The sequence below is a fragment of the Lingula anatina genome, chromosome 1 (genome assembly GCF_051362555.1).
Source record: "Lingula anatina isolate TDL-2025a chromosome 1, LinAna3.0, whole genome shotgun sequence".
Classification (NCBI taxonomy): Eukaryota; Metazoa; Brachiopoda; class Lingulata; order Lingulida; family Lingulidae; genus Lingula; species Lingula anatina.
Window position 1 is genome coordinate 39,419,366 of NC_141767.1, and position 14,637 is coordinate 39,434,002.

The following is a 14,637-nucleotide window of genomic DNA, read 5'->3' on the forward strand; positions in this document are numbered from 1 at the left end:
AAAGTGATAGGGCTACATTCAATAGGGTGAGCTGGGTGCACTCATTTGCACTTTACTGACGTAATTTTTTAATGCATGACAACTGCTTCGATGTCTTAAAAAGTTTTATGCAGGTCTACAAAGCAAAATGCTTCTTTTATAAGGCCTAGATGCCCCATGCTAACGGATTGTGAGGGTTGCTTGCAACTCTACCACACAGTAATATTTCATTTTATGACACAGAGAAATATTAGCGCACTTGGCATAAAGTTATCAAATGCTGGAAATCACCTGAGGCTGTTGATACAGTGTGACGTGAATCTGCATGAGGTTGAGTTAACTTATTAGTGGTAAGGATGATATGGAACTGCATGTATGTGCTTGTTGTAGTGTTCAACACGCCACTTTCTCTACATTCAAGGGGTCTACATGTACATGATTCTATAGGATCCCCTTATTTAGTGCAATTGGTCATTTAGAGCGTCAGGGTTTATGAACAGAGCTAGAGCGGGGTTTCCAACGGCATGGTAAGATACTTTTTTATTTTTGGTACTTTGGGCAGTGAATACTTCTCGAAAGACGGGACATATGAAAACTTAACAGCGGAACAAAGAACGTCAAGGAAAAAAGTCCCGCGAGACTGTAAATCGTTGTCATATGCAATTTTGTATGCATGTTATCTGATATGCCCATATCTAATTATTATTTGGTGTTTTATGCCATGCACGTAACGATGTTTCAGAGTCCTTTAAGAACCTTGTGAAAAACAGGAAGTAGATCGCAACTAACAACTAAATCATACCGAGCCATGATCGTTGTTCGATGATTTATCATATTTTTCAACATTGTGACGAGTTTTAAAATGATTGTGAGCTTTACGCTAAATACATGTACATGTATTACCTCGCCAATTATCTAGTCGGTAATATTTAGCGTAAAGCTCAGCGCCTCGTATTTTGTCTATACTTAAATTTAGCCTAGTACATGTAGTAGTAATAGTAGTTTATTTCCGTGAATGTGTGGAAATAAAATAAAGCTGAAATGGTGACTACAGAAAATGTAAAAAAGTCTGACAAGCTTTTGATCGGACAGCGTGAAACATTGCACTGATTGACAAAAGGTAAATCCAGATCAGTGACTCCCCAAGTAACCAATGGAAATACTTATTGGTAAATTTACAATCTCTCCTTCACAGGTACATTGTACTTCAGTTGGACAGGTATGATAAAATCAGTTTTGTCAGGTATTGACTTGCGTGTTTTTGACACACTGATAATAAAGCAAACTATACTTATTAATGAGGTAGTGTTTCAAAGGACTGCACATCAAATTCTTCCCACTTGACAGAATGCCCAGCCTACAGTGATAAAAAGTACTAGTATATGCCACCTTATCTTGCATATCAGAAAACCCAACTATTTCCACAAAATACTGATTGAATGGCTCGTAGCTGTCAATCAATTTTCCAACAATGACATTATGCCTCCGAACAATGCAGACAGGTAATAATGTTCAAATAAAATGCTAATTTTTTCAACTGTCCATGATAACAAAGGTTACTAGACAAGAGTTTTAGTGGCCATATAATCAAAAACAGGAGCTGGTAGCATTTCTAAAAAGGTTTTAAATAAGTCAACAAAGGAAATTGTCACTTAATGCCCTATGCTAACAGAATTAGGGGGTTGCATACATGAAAATAACTACTTCTTATATGTAACACCAAACCCATTCACTCAGTTATATTTAACTTCATGACAAAGAAAAATGTTACACTACCTGGTATAAATGCTGCTAAATCAAAAATAAATAAATAAATGAAGGGACATGGATCAATACATTTTTGGGAATGGCATAATACAATATAATTTTTTTTAGTAAATAAGTATAAAAATACTGCATTTCAGAGAAGAAAAGTTAAGGGACTGATGTAAACAGATTTCTTTTTATGTTCATAAAATATTGACAAAAGTTTGTGATGGAAATGGGAATCACCTGAGCCTGTTGGTACAGCATGACGTAATATAAGACTAGGAAATATGCAAAAATCTGCAGAGTGGAATTATATTAGTGATAAGGGTGAAACTGTACTTTCTACCAGGGCCGCAGTTATTATAGTGGGCATTTTTGGCTGAATCGAGTGAATTGGTTACTCAGAGCCAAATGACTGTCTATTTATCTATAGACATATTTGTGGAAAATCAATCTGTCACCCTGGTAGAGGGTAGTGAAACTGTATGTACCATTTACATTGTCTTAAAAAGCAATAGTGACACAAAAATTTGTACTGTTGTGCAATAGACTGTCATTAGACAGCACAAACAAACAAAAAATATCAATGGATAAACTGTCAGATTTTATTCATTGCTGCACCACACTCCTTAGTCTGCCATTATTTCTAACTGCACTCCCAAATCTCACAAAATCTCACTCGATTTTACACCAAGTAAGACTAAGCGAGACTTTGGGCCTCCTCAGATGATTTCCCTTGTCCATACTTCACCATATCCATTGTTGTATTTTTGTCCATATATACAAAACTGTAATTAATACAAAGAAAATATATAGCAAAATACTTACTTGATAATAAACAATGATGTCATCTATTATTGCAATTACAACAAGAATGTGTTTCAGCTGTAACTAAAGTCCGTAGCAATATTAAAATATACTGAATAGAAACCTTGGATTAAAATGACCAAATCTGTGCAAAGTTATACATATCTTCAGGCATGTTACTTAGAACAGATCCACAAAAAGTTTAAAGTTTAAGTATCAGTGTTCTATCCAATTGTAATTTAAATTGTATCAGTTTTACAGTTTTCACTTATTAAAAATTCTTCATATTTTTTATAAGCATTTTAAAATAACTGGGTACTGGAGAACTCACAAATCATTTTATATTTATATCCTAAAAAAAAAAAAGCTTGATTTCTAGCACATTGCATATTTTTAATTAACATATTACTGCTATAACAAAGCCCCTTCAATTTGTTTGGTAAAGCAACAAAAATATTTCACTATGCTTGTCAAGAGACAATATGTTATATGAGTGTTCCCTTTAAGATGACAGTAAATGAAGCTGATTTTGTCATTCCTGCTATAATGACCTCCTTTAGATACATATCCATTCCTTGCTTCATCAATCATCATGAGAAAAATGTTTTATTAGTCCTTATCAGGATAAAAAAATATAATAACAAATATATCAGTCATTTTTTACAAAAAACAAGTCATTTTCATTCAAGTCCTCAAAGCATCGTGGTATATTCTCTTCAGCCTCTCCATATCATATCTCTCTGCAACATCCTGGAACAGTTGTAAATGATTTATATCCTCGTCCCCATCATCTTCTGAGACGTTAGACTGAGTTATTTTCTCCTTTTTTAGCGTTTTCAGTAAATGCTTGATTCGGTCCCTACTACATGAAGTCTCCATGTACTCAAGACATTTTGGAGTGATAAGTTCCTCAGGTTCTGTGTTCTCTTCATCTTCATCATCTGGGTCTTCCAGCTACATATTAAATCAAAATGTGTATATAACCACTTCACATTGGATTGAAATGTTTAAAGTTTAATTGTTGTTGAAAATCATCAAATTGCATACAGAATAAGGACACCTAACAACTTTCCATTGTGATACAATTCCAAGCTTGGTTTCATTTACTTTTAATCCCAACAAAACCTATAAGTATACTGTTAGTTTTCCATAAAATGCTTTCCTGGGCAATATATATTTAACACCAAGTCTGGACAGAACTGCTGTGAATGTTTAAACAACAATGACAAACTATAACAAGATACGTAAAAATTCACCTGATGCAAAGCCAAGACCACATCTCTACAGAAGCCCTGCAGCACTGAGTATAACAACTTTGTAGCCTCCTCATCATAACTGTCTGAGCGATTGAGATCATTTTGAGATGAAGATTTTATCTCCTCTGTACCATTTCTGCCCCCTTCTCCAAACACAGCATCTCCACCAGCTTCTGCTTCTTGTGGTTTTGAGAAAGTCACTTTGGTTTCTTTCGATGTTGCATTACTTTCAGCTGAGTCAGATTGTGTGCCTTCATCTCCTGTCTTTTCCGAGTCTGTTGTGTTTGGCTGCTTTTGTTTATTTTGCATAATTTCCAAGGATTTGCTGTCAGATATACTGGCAGATCTTTGATCTGTAGACTTGTGTCTAGGGGGAGCATTTTTGTTAAGTTTGCAGCAGGCTGCCTCCAACACTTTAAGAAGGCAACGCATTAGCTGTTTATCTGCAAAGGAAAATAAAAATACATTGAAAGCTTGTCAAAAAGCATATGGTAACCGAGGTGGAAGCATGTAAATGTTGCTTTTTCTTTGGAATTAAATGTATTTTTGTCCTTTTTTTATAGCAGACCAAATTTTAACATTTTCTTTAAAATTAGGAAATAAATAGAGATTACATGAAAAAAAAAAAAACACTTTATTCAAGTAATCAGGCAACTATTTCCTGTATTTTGTTCTATGATGTTTCTGCTATTCAAAACAAGTTTGTGGTAATGAAAATATGTTGATCTACATGTATGTTTTCGTGTTAATCAATTTACCTTCTGTAAGTAAGGCAATGGTGCCCTCAGATGAGGTGAGGACAGTGTTAAGTACACTTATGGCTGATGCAATGGAGTTCTCATGGCCAGTGATACTGATGATTTCATCCTCACAAAGGTGGACTAAAAACTTCATGATGGGCTCCACTATGAAGTCACTCTGGCTAACTGCAGATGAAAGTATTTGATTACACTGGTAGTATTATACCTGTTAATTTTCCGAAAATTTGATTTATTGAAATGATAATAATAATTAATAAAAGTTTTAAAAACAATTTATTAACCCATTTATATAACTCAGTTTTCATAGATAATAAATCACCCATTATTGCAGATCAGTCTAAATAAACTAACACATTTATTTAAGTCTTTTAAGCTAAAAAAGGGGAAATTCACACACACTAATCACTGGAAGATCTGCTCTAGAATAAATAAAGTAAGTAGAATAATTACAGAAATCCCACTAACCTATGACAGGCACACCTTCTTGTGTAGTTGTTAGAAGTTGAAATATATGGAAAAAATTTTCTAACATTTCACTTGGTTTGGCGCTGCAAAAGAAACCACATGCAGCAAAAATCACTATCAAGATCATTATATAGGAACATATCACATTTTGAAGATCAAGGTTTTTATGCTATGAATTTAGTAACAAACATTTTTCATATAGTATACAACATCAAGCTCAAATGGTCAGATGCAGATAATCTTTGTAAATTAAAGTGAAAACTGAATATCAATAAGAAATCTCACACTGGCTTACCCTATTTGTTTGATGGCCTCAAGTAGAGCCAATACAAAGTTCTCTGTGGCCCACTGTTCACAGATGTTCTCTTTCATGTCCAGTAATTTGTCCACAAAACATGCTGCATTCTTGAGAAGATCATCTGAAGAGAAAATGTAGGATTTCCTTGAATCCCGGTCAACTTTTTGGGATATCCAGCATGTAGTATAATCTATTATTTACCAATACAACTAGGCAAAGAGTTATAGTTAACAAACCAAGAGCTGGTGGTTTTTCAGCTTCTCACCTTCACCCAAGTTTTCTTTTATTTAGTGTGTTTTTTCAGTTAACTTAATGTACCAATCATAAAATGACCTGGCTGTAGGTTTAGTATATAGTTATACACGTTGACACTTACTGTTTGTAGAACTCTTGAAGATAAATGTAACACTCTCCATCACCTGCTCCGATTCTTTTATGGCTGTGATCCATGGTTCTGGACACGAAGAGGACAGACAAGTGTGGAGAAACCTGTCAACATATGTTCCTTTTTTAAAAATTTATTATTTTATTATAACAGCAAGAGGGCCATTTAAGGCTTTTTCCCTACCAACTTCATTAACCCCAAAAAGTAAGGCACAAATGACAGGACAAAGAATAGACTACATTTATACACATTTCTTTATTTCATCTTTTCAACAGAACAATCAGTTTACCTTGTTGTTTCAACTAAAGTGGGAGAGTCTGGGCTTTCAAGTAGCAGCAAGCTCAACTCGCTAGAACAAAAGAGAAACTGCTGACAACAAGTCTATGTACAATGGACACTATGCACAAGGCATAAAAAACAGAACTGAAGCAGAACACTTTACAGCCTATAATTTAATATAAAATTTTTCTTCTGATGACAAGAACCAAGGGTGGCAGTGATCGTGGCATACTTTGACAAAATTATATCAGCCCTTTGGACTCAACTTTATGCCATTTTGTATCAGAATAATCTGTCCCTGATATAAATTAAGTGATAACTTTAGTACTAATAATTACTTACATCAATTTGCTGTTTTCAGACATCGTTTTACTGGCATTTGGATCGCAAACCATATTACCCAGAATACCAACACAAATTTCCTAGAAAAAAGGGAAGATTGTTAAACAATTCCACAAAATATAAAAGATTGCATTATTGATCAGTCTTTACTCATTACTCTTTAAGTTAATCAGAGAAAACCGTTTTCAAAAGATCTTACTGCTTCACTTTTAATAAATTACTCCATATTTTTTCTTCAATTTTTTTTTATCAACAAAAATAATTAAAATAAATCTTACTGTGATCCTTGGTGCCTTACTTTTGGCTATAGCACCAGTAAGAATTTCTATTGCCTTGAACTCCATCAGGAACTTCACCACTTCCTGAAAAATCAGCAGAAAAATTTATAACTATTTACAACTTAAGTACACATGTGTTTATATAATTTATATTTTAATATCAGCAAGGTATTACAAAATGCAACATCCTACTTCATCACAATGTTGTGTCGGATATTTTAATATCTTTATATGTTATTCATCGTCTAAAACAGACAATGGGTGCAAAATCTTGTCCATACTGCATACCATGTCCATGGACATGTCCCACAGTTTACACAGTTCATCTTGCAAATTTTCATCTATATCAGCTCCAAGTTCTGTCTCTTGCTCTTGATCTTTATTTTCTTCATGTTTGTCTACTTCCTAAAAGAAAGAGAGTGCATAAAATATACCAAAATTAATAGGCTTGTCTTACTAATTTTATGTGAGTAAACAAAAAAATAAAATAAAATAATAATTATAATAAAATAAATAAATAAAAATAAAAATAATATATTATTATTAGGGGCTCATAAAATTTCCTTTATCAAAATAAACAAATTAACAAAAAAGACATGCTATATCACTGAGCAATCACTATCTTCTGCTTATTTTAATCATTGTCTTCAATCTTAAAAAAAAAAATACCTGTATAAGTTTCATGAGAGTAGCGAAGAGCCAGTGTTTGCTATATACAGTATTTCCAATGTTGTCTGCAGTGAATATTTCTGCATTTTCTTCAGTTAACTCCCGAGGTGGGGAAGGATTCCATGCTGCAAAAAGTTCATTAATAAAATTCAAAACTGTCTTATAATGGGCATATATAACACTTATATAAAACTGAAGCAATCATTAGTTGCTTCATCAGGATAATAATGCAAAGGTTAAAGTAATATACTTATATAATAATTGATATATAATTGATAACAGATAAATGTTATCACGGGAACATTCAGTAACCCTTAAATTGTTTTAATTCCATTCAGTGCCAAGGACATTGCACTTGCTGTCGATGATAATAGGTCATTTCTATGCACACCTCCACTGATATTTTTATCCTGCTACTACCACATCATGGACATGTTTGTTGTATACAGTTACAATTGTTTGAGCAATGTAGATGTACATTGGTATAAAGTTTAACAATCTTAAAACATTTATTTATTCAAATTTCTGAACCACGACTTCAATGGGAGAATATGAGCAGCATGTTTAACCTACATGAAGGGTCAAATTTTTTTTTTACACTTGACAACAAATGCACCTCCAACCCCATCCCACCTTAGTCAAACAGGTAACCCCCACCCTGACTGAGCGTGAAGTGTTACATGTATAAACTATAAACCGAACAGCTAATTAAGTTTCTTGCAAAAAAAATCATAAGCTAAATCGCATATGCAAAGAGGAAAAGCTGTTCTGGATGTTCTCACAAATGCAGTTTTGTCTGTGGTACTTACTTTCTCCCATTTTAAAGCTGATGCGTACTTTGAAGCATCACTTATCAAAGCATAACGGCGTTGCATTTACTTCAGCATGCTTCCTCCCGCCATATTGCCTTAATTTTTCACCGGCAACATAGATTTGCGCAGTTTATTGTTAATGACTATCGCACCTGTCTCATCAAATTCAAAACTATAAATATCAAAAACATCTATAATGATATTTTCGTAATCAAAATTTCAAATATGACTATTTAAAGCGAAGAGTGAATAATGTAGATTTCAAAATATTAGACATGCCTGTGTTGACCTTGAGGGTCACGACACAATTATTGGCCAATCAAAGCTTCGTCTGACAGAAGTTGTAAACATACGATTTTGCGTAACATGTAAGAGTCTGGACAGAGCTGAGTTTTCCTGTGAGAAACGAAGAGCTGGATTCATGACTGAAAATTGTATTTTTAAAGTCATTTGAAAAGAGAAACAGGATATTATAGTTGGATCCTAGGGAACATGAACATCTCTTTCTCTGGGTGTGGATTTTTAGGCATATATCATGTAGGAGTTGCTAGCTGTTTTAGAGTACATGCGCCGCACTTGATATCTGACCCTGATTTCAAAGTGCTAGGCGCCAGCGCTGGGGCGTTAGCAGCAGTGTGCCTTGTAACAAATTGTCCATTAGGTAAGAAGCTTTACTAAATTTTAAAATAGATGCATTATTTGCTAGGATTATGCGAATGCTTCTAAAAGAGATTGAGGATACATGTACACTAGCAGAAGTTAAACGCCATGCAGTGTAACGTCCACACTTGTACACTGTATATCAGCAGCATGTAATTGTGACAGCCAGTTAGCAAACGTCACTTGCTCCTATTTCAGTATTGGAAAAAATTAAGTTAAGTTTTAGTTACTTAAATTTGAATTGCATTAATAAACTAGACGACCGCCTATATTAAGCTAGCATTTTTTTCTTCCCTTGCTTATTCTAAGATTTTAAGGACATATTCTGATTGGTTTCAGTAAATTTATATCTATGTTATTCCTGAATCAATGCCCATGCTGTGATTACTGTTTCTTTTTGTTTGTTTTTTAGGAGAAGTCACCAGCTACTGGTTACGGATTACATCAAAAGCTCGTGCCAGGGCACTGGGACCCTTACATCCTAGTTTTCACTTAGTCCGACTTCTGAAGGATGGCCTCAATACCATCCTCCCAGCTAATGCATATGAAATCTGCACCAATAAAGTATACATATCTATGACAAGGGTTTCTGATAGAGCCAATGTAACAGTGTCACAATTTGAATCAAATGAAGAATTGATAGAGGTAATAGTGATGCAGGTGTACTTTTACAAAATAATGTCCTATATATAACACTCAAATTTTGTGAAATACTGGCTAAAAAAGAAACAATTTTAATTTGCTTTAGCTATTCTGTGTAAAGAGTAATTTTTTGCCAAAAGAGATAACTGGCACCAAAAATCAAGTAACAGTAAAATATAAAATGTAAAGTATAAAATAATTGTTAAGATGGATTGATGATTGAAGGTTTGGAGAAATTTTGCTTGCTTTTGCAGTGAAAATGGAACAAAATGATGAGACATGATGATGTTGCATTATTTGTTGATGATATATGTGTTGATTATAGATTCTTTGTTTTTCCTCAGGCATTGCTTTGTAGTGCACACATTCCATTCTACTCTGGGTTGCTGCCTCCATCTTTCAAAGGAGTGGTGAGTAAAATTACTGTTTACAACACTAAATTTTATTATCACACTTCAAATAAGTGAGATTAGTTATGATTATAATTTGTGAATATTTTAGTTTTTATAAAAGGTGACGAAAACTGGTCTTGTGCAAGTGTGATTTCAAGGTACTAGTTACAACATTATTTTAAAAAATTGAGTAAAAACTTTATCGGTGTGAATTAACTCATTAGTCAGTTGTCTTTTTAATCCCTACCTTAAAGTTTTAATAGGTTTTCTGTTTGTAGTGCCAATACTTACCATCACGGTTGACTTTTTTGAGTGAAAAAAAATTTATAATTGATACCCCCCCCCCCCCCTCCACTGACAACTATTACTGTACAGGGTCTACTACAATTTTTCCTGGAAGTTCAAAGTAAGCACTGAGTGCACTGTTCTGATAGCATTGTTTGCTCTCTGTTAGTTTAGATATCTTGGCATTTGTACAACATGTTCATTTGGACTTTGGACTTTTATTATTGGCTGTGGACTTTGGACCTAGTAAGGTTTATTTCAGGCCTGTGTAAAGTGCACTGAGAAATGCATGCAATGCATGTGCCAACTGATATAAATTTGATTAAAATATTTATTTATAATTATTCTTTCAATTATCATAGTCAGAATGTATATATATAGAGTTGACTGAAAATAGGATTAGTTTATATTTGTCACATGGTTCATAGAGAAAGGGGGTAGCTCATGGGATTTTGTGCACTGGAGTAGAACAGTGAAACCAACAGATTTGTAATGTTCAACTTTATTTTAAAAGCAATATTTGAAAACCCCATGTATTTTAAAAGCCCATGAAAAGCCTCTGTAAAAGAATTTTTTTTTTGTTTGTTTTGTTTTTGTTTTGCTTGGTTAATGCTGGCATTAAAATGTCCTATTCTTATTTTGCAGAGGTATGTGGATGGTGTTCTCACTGATAACTTACCCGTATTTGATGAAAACACAGTGACAGTGTCTCCATTTTGTGGTGAAACAGATATCTGTCCAGATGACAACTCTGCCAATTTCCTCCATATAAACCTGGCCAACACCAGCTTGCAGTGCTCATCTAACAATTTGTACAGGATTTCACGCTCCCTCTTCCCACCTCACCCAGAGGTCTTAAGTGAAATGTGCAGGCAAGGTTTTGATGATGCTCTGAAGTATTTGCAAAGAAATGGTAAGTATAGGTGTGTCCCATTGATAAAATCCACAACTATTTAAATTTTCCTGTTGAAAAAAAAAAAAAGAATACTTTGTTAAGTTTGTCCAGTACCTAAGTGCATTCAAGATTTTCATATATTTTTGGTATAAAGACTAGCATTTTTAAACTATACAGAAAACTTTTTCTTAATTAAATTAATTGATATTAAGCTGTTTGGTATTGTCAAATGCCCATTTTGTTCACAGAAAGAGTAATATATTTTTTCCAGCATTGATCAGCTGTGTGCGTCACTTCAGCATAAAGTCAAGTATATCTCAGTGTCCAGCAGGGAGTGAGAGTACATCCACCAGTGACTATGACAGTGAAAGTGACCATGATGACCATGACCCAGACACATGCCATGAATGCAAGAAAAAGGTCCAGGTGGCTCTATTAGACAGCCTCCCCCCTCCCGTTGTTGGAGGTTAGATTTAGAACTATATCAGATTTGAATACTGTAACAACCATTAAGGTTGTTAAGAATTTTCTACCATTTAAATTTAAAGAAATAAATAAAGAAAATCATTATTCAGAATATAGTGTAAACACAACAAAACAGACATTTTGGAAATTCTTGTATTCACCAAAGGGAATTTGTAAATAAAAACAATATATTTTGATTCAGTAAGATCTTTTACTTTCAATTTCAGCCCTACAAGCAGCCTGTGATTCTGTGAACAGTAACTTATATACAAGGTTAACCAATAGAAAGTGCTTCCGCCTTCTGTCTCTTGTGACTTCTCCACTTCTGTTGCCAGTAGACGTAGTATATAATTATACGTTCAGGTCAGTAATGAACAGAAGACAAATCTGCCATGTTGTTATACTCTTGCTTCTTGCAAAATATCTAGATATCTTGACAAATGTACTTTGATGTTAGTAAATTTTTTATGGAAGTTAATGCAGCAGTAGCTGCCATGTTAAAAATTCTTTGATTCACTGATCACTTTTGTTGAATTGGCATATTTTAAGTTCATCTTGGCATACCAAAAGGTGACTTATTATTTGCACAATATATCATGTTGCATTCTATGCTAATAGTCACTTAAAATGTCCTCAAGCAGTGATGATCTCGAAAGCAAAGGTTAGCTGGCTACATATTACCATAATTGATGAGTTATGTTTGTAAACATGAGATAAGAGTTCATGAAACTCACTAAATTCTTTGTAAACAAGATATAAGGACATCAAGTTTCCAAAGTTGATGGTGTACGTGTTTCAAAATAATGATCAAAGGCTGGGAGTAAGTTAATTTTTTATGCCAATACAGTTTAACTACCCTACAAACCTCTATAAATGATTATGAATAAAATGTGAATGCTAAAAGTACTAAGTTCAACAAATTACATGTGGTTTATTAAACACGTGGGACCTGTCAGCAGATATTTTTCTGTTGGCAGGTTCTCGTGTTAAGGAATCTTTTTGTACAGAGTCAGGTTTGACAGTACAAATGGAAATCTTTCTTTGGCATATAATCTGTAAATCAATATCATAATATAACTTCTATCTGCTATTTGGACTCTGAAAAGCCACGTGGAAATTGTAAAATCTTATTGCACTCCCCTTTGCAAACAAGCTTCAGTGACAAGATTAGCATGTAAGATAACAACTTTCCTTACATTATACACATATTGGTATATCTCTTGAAATTTGGTGGAAATTTGGTGAAATTTTTTTTTTTTTTTTTTTTTGGGGGGGGGGTCACCCTGTACATGTGATGTAAAATTTTATTTGAATTTGAATTCTTCTAAAGGATAATGTAATGGTTTTATGATACTGTACTGGACTGTTTTTTGTTTTCTTTTAAAGGATCTTAGAATGGATGCCTTACATCCCGTCAGATATGAGATGGGCTGTAAAAGAAATTATGTGGATCATCCATTGGATAAAAAGAAAAGTTGAACATCACCACCAACAGTACATGGCTAGGTAGGTGCTACTTTAATAAATATGTAAAAAGTTGGTGATATTGCAGATAAAATGTACTGCTCTCAACCTTGTTTTAAGAGATTACTGCAAATTCACTGCTATTATTAGTATGCCCCTACACCTCCTGATTCAGATACTGGTTGTGACATTCCCCTTACCTCTGACACTCAAAGTTTCTGCTCACAGATTCGAGCATCATTTCAGGGGTAGGCTAAAAGAGGATTTTAGAATAAGTGCCTGTTTAATCATACTTATGTTTCTATTTGTTTGTTTATTTAAAAAGACCCCTCTTTGTGACTTTTCTAGTCAAATTGCATGTTATGTTTGGAAATTTACAAATTTATGTTTATTCTTTGTTTACAGATACACCTGCCAGGTGGCTATAAATGATGCATATGCTAGTGAGGAGCCTGGCTTTATACCTGACATACAGGGTGATTTGGCAACATACACCACATCAACGTACTTTGAAAAGTGGCAGAAATGTGGTGAAAGTGGGATTGATTCTCCTAAAGATATCATACCATTAGCCAAATATGATCCTCTTTCTAAGACGATCAGTCGAGTCAGTCAAATGCGCCACATGCTAGAAGAGGATTGTCACAATCCCATAGAAGTCCATGCTAGAAACCCACACAGGGATTTTCATGGAGAAATTTCCACAGGGCCACCAATAGGTGGCAGCACCATAGATGAAATGTGTGAACAGCTGGTGGATACCTTCGAACACTGTCTTCATGAAGCCAACCAGCAGGAAGCAGTGTTGGCTTATTATTACTTAGATGAAAACGAGAAGCTGAAGGTTACTGAAATATTCAGCATGCCAGCTGATTTTTCTGACACAGGCATTACAGAAGGACAGGAATCCAAAGATGTTGCAAGAGCTATGTCCCTCCCAAGTAGCCCATAAAATTGAACAGTGCTGTTAAATGTATGATTTATAATTTGGTATTTTACACAGTTCTCAAAATTGTCTGGGACTTGCAGGACCAAGGCCAGCAATTTTTTTTGCAGGACAAAATTTTTTCTAACTACACCAACATCTGTTAATAATAATATCTGTATGTATTTATTTCATTATTTGACAATATGTTCTTTTGAATTTGCCAGGTAGAATGTTTTCAATCTCAGGGCTCTGGCATGTATGACATACTGCTGGTATATGGTGCCAACTTTATTTAATCTCACGTTTTATTGGCTTGAGTGTTTTATAATTACATTTAATTTAATTTATTATTCATAGATTATTGTAAATAATGTTAGTGATCACAGGCAGATTGGAGGGGGTTGGGGTGAGGGAGTGTTTGCATGCAGACATGAGAGATTGGCAGGTATGAACTGTCATCTGCCTTCACTCCTGTAAAATCTTGGAATTTGCTGTCATAGTTACATTTAGATCTAGCTGTTATTTATTGTGATGTAATATGTTAATACTTATCTAATCTAAACAAAGCTTTGTCTTTTAGCTTTATCTCTAATCCTTATTTTCACGTTTTAACAGAGGATGATTGTCAGCGTTTATTAATTTATTATTTGTTATCTTCTAAGATATTAGAAAATATTTATAAAAGAATAAATTTCCAATTTATAGGACTTGTTTTCCTTCATCTTTGTATTTTGAGCTTATGTGGCATGTTCTCATATCTCAAAGGCACATACCATGGGATTAACAAAAGAAAATACAAGAAATGCATGCTTCCACTGACTTGTTT

At 34.0% G+C, this 14,637-nt stretch overlaps 2 protein-coding genes across 3 annotated transcripts; one reads left to right on the forward strand and one right to left on the reverse strand.

Moving 5' to 3' along the window:
* The first annotated feature begins 358 nt into the window (after window positions 1–358).
* Window positions 359–14,518, forward strand: LOC106181783 (patatin-like phospholipase domain-containing protein 2). 2 transcript variants are annotated; one of them, XM_087000591.1, is made up of 8 exons: window positions 359–506; window positions 9,153–9,385; window positions 9,727–9,792; window positions 10,705–10,972; window positions 11,226–11,420; window positions 11,647–11,782; window positions 12,806–12,925; window positions 13,289–14,518. In XM_087000591.1, the coding sequence occupies exons 2-8, from the start codon at window positions 9,317–9,319 to the stop codon at window positions 13,833–13,835; spliced, it is 1,401 nt and encodes a 466-aa protein (XP_086856717.1). In that variant the 5' UTR covers window positions 359–506; window positions 9,153–9,316; the 3' UTR covers window positions 13,836–14,518. The 2 variants fall into 2 exon arrangements, with proteins under 2 accessions (XP_086856717.1, XP_013421717.2); XM_013566263.3 differs by lacking the exon at window positions 359–506 and adding an exon at window positions 8,412–8,741.
* On the reverse strand, window positions 2,320–8,310 carry LOC106181784 (protein saal1). The gene is made up of 12 exons (XM_013566264.2): window positions 8,078–8,310; window positions 7,269–7,393; window positions 6,888–7,004; window positions 6,600–6,683; window positions 6,322–6,401; window positions 5,990–6,049; window positions 5,692–5,804; window positions 5,313–5,436; window positions 5,018–5,100; window positions 4,550–4,717; window positions 3,792–4,234; window positions 2,320–3,489 (listed from the first exon to the last, which is right to left on the reverse strand). Exons 1-12 carry the CDS (start codon window positions 8,085–8,087, stop codon window positions 3,220–3,222), a joined length of 1,677 nt encoding a protein of 558 aa, XP_013421718.2. The 5' UTR covers window positions 8,088–8,310; the 3' UTR covers window positions 2,320–3,219.
* Window positions 14,519–14,637: the final 119 nt, after the last annotated feature.

What these genes read in the sequence shown, in the direction of transcription:
- LOC106181784 (XM_013566264.2), bottom strand. An exon ending in CTCTCATGAAACTTATACAG is followed by an intron (nt 7,005 to 7,268) that starts GTATTTTTTTTT and finishes TCTTTCTTTTAG; the next exon opens with GAAGTAGACAAACATGAAGA. An exon ending in CTTCAAGAGTTCTACAAACA is followed by an intron (nt 5,437 to 5,691) that starts GTAAGTGTCAAC and finishes TTTTCTCTTCAG; the next exon opens with ATGATCTTCTCAAGAATGCA.
- LOC106181783 (XM_013566263.3), top strand. Translation starts at nt 8,573, where the DNA reads ATGAACATCTCTTTCTCTGGGTGTGGATTTTTAGGCATATATCATGTA. An exon ending in CTCCATCTTTCAAAGGAGTG is followed by an intron (nt 9,793 to 10,704) that starts GTGAGTAAAATT and finishes CTTATTTTGCAG; the next exon opens with AGGTATGTGGATGGTGTTCT. An exon ending in GTATATAATTATACGTTCAG is followed by an intron (nt 11,783 to 12,805) that starts GTCAGTAATGAA and finishes TTTCTTTTAAAG; the next exon opens with GATCTTAGAATGGATGCCTT.